The sequence below is a fragment of the Protopterus annectens genome, chromosome 10.part0 (assembly GCF_019279795.1).
Source record: "Protopterus annectens isolate FY-2018-M chromosome 10.part0, PAN1.0, whole genome shotgun sequence".
NCBI lineage: Eukaryota > Metazoa > Chordata > Ceratodontiformes > Protopteridae > Protopterus > Protopterus annectens.
In genome coordinates this window covers 1604720301-1604726300 of record NC_056744.1, presented here as the reverse complement: position 1 = coordinate 1604726300, position 6000 = coordinate 1604720301, and the positions used below count along the sequence as shown (strand labels likewise).

The following is a 6000-nucleotide window of genomic DNA, read 5'->3' as shown; positions in this document are numbered from 1 at the left end:
TGATCTTTAAGAATGTTAGAAGATATGAGACCAATAACTATAAAAGATGAGAAACAAGGTGATATTGGACTACTCATTTCCAGGCTTGTTTTACCCCAAGATATGAAGATTGTTTGACGCTGTTCATTGGGCCTTCAGAAAGTTAAAGCATTACCTCAACTCTCAATTACATTCGTATATCTATTCCGAAATGCTACATCTTTTACAAAGCTTATGCATGCTAAAAGAAACACAGACCCTGACAAAGAGAAATAGAAGTATACAGTGTATATTTTCACACTCTATATTTTTTGACGTACACAAAATTTACAAATTTCTAGGATTTCTTGTCTGCAAGTTTCTACCTGCACTGCTCTACCCAAGCTTTTCATCTGCTTTAATCTATGGCTAATGAAAGAACCATAAGTCATAGAAACCTGCATTTCTTTGAGTGTGCGTGTGTGTGTGTGTGTGTGTGTGTGTGTGTGTGTGTGTGTGTGTGTGTGTGTGTGAGTGTGTGTTGGGTGGGATAAGTAACTTATAAGGTTACCGTAACTACTACACGTTGTAATAAGTAACTTTCAGATGAATGATATAACCACAACTTTCAGACTTATAGTTTAAGCTGCCTCTGCTATGCAAATCCAGGTCTCTGATTTATCTAGAAAATGCCAGCTAGTTTAAAGGGTATTGTGACCACACACAGCAGGCCAATGAAATCCAAGCCCAAATGACTTTTATTATAAAAACAAAGTAAAAATCTCAAGTCTCTAGCGCCTCGGCTATTATAGCCTTTAACAGAGTATGTTTTTGTGAAGTGGTTCTATTTAGTTTAAAGGGTAACCAGATTTCTATGAACCCTGTCCTCCTCCTGCATCTGGGCAGCACCTAATCTCTGGATTTCTCTCTCTAGAGACTATTGACACCATGGGCAAGCAGGAATACTACCGCTTCACACCAAAACATTGGTATAATATTTTATTCTGGAATGCTACCGCTTCACCAAAACATCAGTGTAATATTTTATTCTGCTAAATGATTGAGCTACTCATGTAGGTGGTACGTAAGTAATAGTCTCAGTACTGCTAACTTAGCTTTTTGGCATAAGAAAAGGTTACTAAGCTATGGTCCTTAAAATTCTCAATATTTTTTTCTGTTTTTGGAGGCATTGAGTAACTTTAGGTTCCCAAAGCTGTTGCTTGACCATAGCAGAGGCATAGCCTAGAAGCAAAAAGCAGCCGGAGAGAAAAGGGCACAGAAGTATCAGCACAGGCTTGTAAATCAGGTTCCATGCAGGACACAAAATAAGAAAGAGGCATAGCCTAGAAGATGTAAGACAGCTGGAGAGAAAAAAAAAAATGTGCCAGTACAGACTTGCAAATCAGGCTTCATACTGGAAACAAAAAGAAATAAGTCCTGCCACCAGCTAGTTAATGAAATAAGCGGGACACAATGTTTATTTGTACACTACAAGTCTGCTTGTTCAGGTATACTACACATGTGAATCAGATTTTGTACCATCAATAATGAAGAGGAGGGACAGAAAGAGGGGGTGGAAGAGAAAGGAGATGGAAAGAAAGAAAGAGAGAGAAAATCAGACAAAGGAACTGTGTGTGGGAGAAAAATACAAGGTTACGTAAACGACTCTTGTTATCACATTTGTACTCCAACTGCAGGGAACTGTGACACCACTTAATGTGACAGCAGGGAGCCGTGAAATTGTTCTAGCTATAAATATCAGCCTACAATTTCAGATTAGTGCAGACAAATAAAACAGTTTTAAAAATCCTACTTATTACACAGAATGAAAGGCTAACAGTTTGTCCTTACTTAGTACTGCTTTCTATATAATCATTTACTTAGTGATGGGACCCCCTTCTATGAAAGCAAAATAAAGTACCCCAACAAATATATTACTTCATTAATAAATACAGTCAGACCTGCAATTTGAAAACCATGCTGTGAAGATACAGTACAGAGTAATCATGTCTGTCTCATCCTATTAGGGAAATGTACTAGCATGCTAAAATATTTACCTGCAACCTTTATTCTACAGGTCCTGCAGGGAACCCACGCACAGGATTTAAATGACTGTCAAAAATTTGATTTTGTTGCAAATGTCTTACCTTTCATAAAGGTCACTTCCAGTCTTTCCTTGTATGGCGGTAGATCCTGTTGGAATGAGAAGAGAAATTGTTACTTGCTTGCTTGATTTCAGATGTGACCCATTCACGCTAAACAGTAGGAGAAATGATACAGTGTATGAATACAGCATTACATATAAAAGTAGAATTATGTAACATATGTAACACATACTTAATAAATCTATGCAATGTGTAACAGGTTGCTAAGACAGACTGACAACAGGTTACAACCAGGCACCATTTATCTGAGGCAGGGTGGCTCTCACTAAAGGTGACAAAATGGAGGGAGGAGGGAGTAAAGGGTCAGGGTTAAGTTTAGCTAGGGATAGGATAGTTTAGAAGGGTCAGGCCAGGGGAAGGGTTCTGTGAGATGCATTGAAAACATTAGATCCAGAGTGGTCTTCCCCTTATCAGACCCATCAATGAATACAGTACCTGCTTTGGGATGTACAAATCCAAGCATATCGTTCAAATGGAAAGACCTCAAAGATTTCTAACAAAAAAAATTAAAAGTCTTAAACCCCTCAACTACCCAGATAGATTAGCATGGCTGTCCTTATACTTAGTAGCCTACAGGATTCTGAGAGGTGACCTGTGTCTTTCTTTTCAAGCCATGAAATATCCAGTCCTTTCTGACCTCCTATTCAGTTACAAAATTAGTGGCTCAGCAAACATTTATACTAAGGACCTAAATATATACCAAAAAGTAAACAAGTGTCACTGGAGGGATTGGTTCCAACCTCAACTTATTCCTAGCCTATGGAATAAGTTACCATGTCAGGTGAAACAAAGTAGTACTTTGGCTATCGTTAAGGCTAGTCTTGATGACTGGATGGGTAGACACAAATTGTCACCGGGGTTATCATGTACTGCCCTGCTCAATTTGGGAAGTGAGTGCTATTAACTGCTTGAAAAGGGTCTGCTTAAATGTGCATATGGCTAGGCATTATGGTCCCTTTGATCACTTGACTAGTATGTTCCTCTGTTACTATATCTGGCCCTTTTGTTTTTGCTACAATTACTGATGTTTATCTACAGCATTACATACAAAAGAAGAAAGTATGTAACATATATAACACACAGATCTCTGCAGTCTGTAACCAGTAACTAAACATCTCTTACAGAAAATATTACAGTATAATAGTCATAACAGCAGCAAACTGACAGAGCATGGTAATGTCAGACGAGGACACAATAAAACTCTCCAAAGAATGGAAGGCTGTTCTGGCAACAGACACTAAAATTATAGAAGGATCTGTTATTGCAACATGGTCATTAAAACCGTGTGTGTGTGTGTGTGTGTGTGTGTGTGTGTGTGTGTGTGTGTGTGTGTGTGTGTGTGTGTGCGTGCGTGTGTGTGTGTGTGTGTGTGTGTGTGTGTGCGTGTGCGTGTGCGTGTGCGTGTGCGTGTGTGTGTGTGTGTGTGTGTGTGTGTGCATGCGTGCATGCATGCTTGCATGCGTGTGTGTCTGTGAGAGTAAGAAAATAATTAATGCAGAAGTACTATGAGTTCTTGTGGAAGCAGTTATGGATTAAGGCAGAAGAAGCATGCTGAATATGGTAGGAGTTAAGGCTAAGTGCAAATGAAGAAAGTACATTTCTGTTAAGAAATGAACCATAAATGTAGATGTTCAGGTAAATTCATTCTTTCAGTCCACATCTATGTGATGAATCCCAGAGTATAAATGCAGTGAATGGCCGGCCATAAAAGGAATTCCTGGTTAGCAGACCTTGCAGGATGGCAAATGTAAACCTTGTCCTGGCTCTAGATGCTACACTTAGGTTGTAGTACTTAGAAAACGTACCAACTGAAATCCATGCAGCTGCTTCTAACCTCGATTAGGTACAGACCTCCATAAGGAAGGCTGTGGTTGCTGCTATGGTTCTGGCAGACTGAGCTTTCACATACCATGGGACTGATTTACCACAATCAGAATAGTAGTAGTAACAAATACAGTGTGCAAGCCATTTCAATAGTGTCTATTTATTGACAGCTTTTCTTTCCTTACCAGCAAAAAACACAAAGAGTTATTATACCTTTCTGAGGCTATTTGTCTTGTCCAGATAAAATAAACATCTAGTTTAGGGTTCTTTCCCTTTTTTTTCTGAGGTTTAGGAAAAAAATGCAGGTGGGGAAATGTTTGATTTGAAGACTTCTCTGTCACCACTTTTAACATGAAAGAACAATTAATAAAAAGGGATTTCCTTATTCCAGTGAAAGATCAGGAAGGATTTTTCCCTCTAGTTGATGACACCGCCACCAAGAACAGTATCTTCCAAGATAAAAACTTTACAGATGTTGAAAAAATTAGTTTAAAAGGGGCCAGGATTAGCTCCTCTAGGTCAATATTTGAGATGCCATATGGCAGAGATTTCCCTTCTCAGCAGTCTAAAGTGCAAAGCCCCTTTCAATTTGTGAACAAAGGGTGATCTGTATTAAAGCAGGCTAAGACAGCAGAGGCATGGACCTTTAAGGATCTATAGGTTAGGCCAGTCTAGAAAATGTCTGATAGGTAATGCAGGACCAGTGCTACATGAGCAGTGCTTGGGTCTTGGTCACTGGATATGCACAGGATAAAGAACCTCTTCCAATTTTTTAGGTAAGATTTCCTTGCATTTGGTTTGCTATCCTCCTTCATAATACTTAGCATGATCTTTAAAGACATGTACCTGGATGGGACCAGGGTTAGATCACCAGCCTTAATGATATCAAGCTGCAGTACATAAGGAGTTCTCTGTTCTGAGTTAGTAGGTGCACACACTAAGGCAGCACTCTTGGTTTTTCCCCTTGTTAAGCTTAGTAAGTGGAGAACCAGTTTTGTCTGGGACAAAACAGAGCTATCAGAATGACTTCTGGCCTTTCCCCCTTGACATTTTGCAATATCATAGGGATGAGGGATACAGCACCCAGGCTGATCCATAGCTGTTCCCTCTGGGGGTTATGGCCTCACTGTTGCTGGCTTCTCTTTTGGTTTAGCTTGCCATTCTTTTCTATAGTTCCTTCTTCACATCATCTGGCAGGGACTGTGTTCTCAGCCAGGTATGTCTCCAAATAACTGATCCTGAGGGTGTCCTTATCCAAGGGTACATTGAGGATCTCCATCTTCACATTATCTGGCAGGGACTGTGTTCTCAGCCAGGTATGTCTCCAAATAACTGATCCTGAGGGTGTCCTTATCCAAGGGTACATTGAGAATCTCCATCTTCACATTATCTGGTAGGGACTGTGTTCTCAGCCAGGTATGTCTCCAAATAACTGATCCTGAGGGTGTCCTTATCCAAGGGTGCATTGAGGATCTCCATCTTCACATCATCTGGCAGGGACTGTGTTCTCAGCCAGGTATGTTTCCAAATAACTGACCCTGAGGGTGTCCTTATCCAAGGGTACATTGAGGATCTCCATCTTCACATTATCTGGCAGGGACTGTGTTCTCAGCCAGGTATTTCTCCAAATAACTGATCCTGAGGGTGTCCTTATCCAAGGGTACATTGAGGATCTCCATCTTCACATCATCTGGCAGGGACTGTGTTCTCAGCCAGGTATGTCTCCAAATAACTGATCCTGAGGGTGTCCTTATCCAAGGGTACATTGAGGATCTCCATCTTCACATCATCTGACAGGGACTGTGTTCTCAGCCAGGTATGTCTCCAAATAACTGATCCTGAGGGTGTCCTTATCCAAGGGTACATTGAGAATCTCCATCTTCACATCATCTGGCAGGGACTGTGTTCTCAGCCAGGTATGTCACCAAATAACTTATCCGGTGGGTGTCCTTATCCAAGGGTACATTGAGGATCTCCATCTTCACATCATCTGGCAGGGACTGTGTTCTCAGCCAGGTATGTCTCCAAATAACTGATCCAGAGGGTGTCCTTA

General features: G+C 40.6%; 1 protein-coding gene across 1 annotated transcript in view; it reads right to left on the bottom strand.

Moving 5' to 3' along the window:
* The window catches only part of GDPD3 (glycerophosphodiester phosphodiesterase domain containing 3), a 318837-nt gene that overhangs the window by 200781 nt on the left and 112056 nt on the right, over window positions 1-6000 (bottom strand). The window contains exon 4 of the mRNA XM_044086278.1: window positions 2106-2151. Within this exon, the coding sequence (XP_043942213.1) occupies window positions 2106-2151 (46 nt within the window). The remainder of the gene's footprint in view (window positions 1-2105; window positions 2152-6000) is intronic.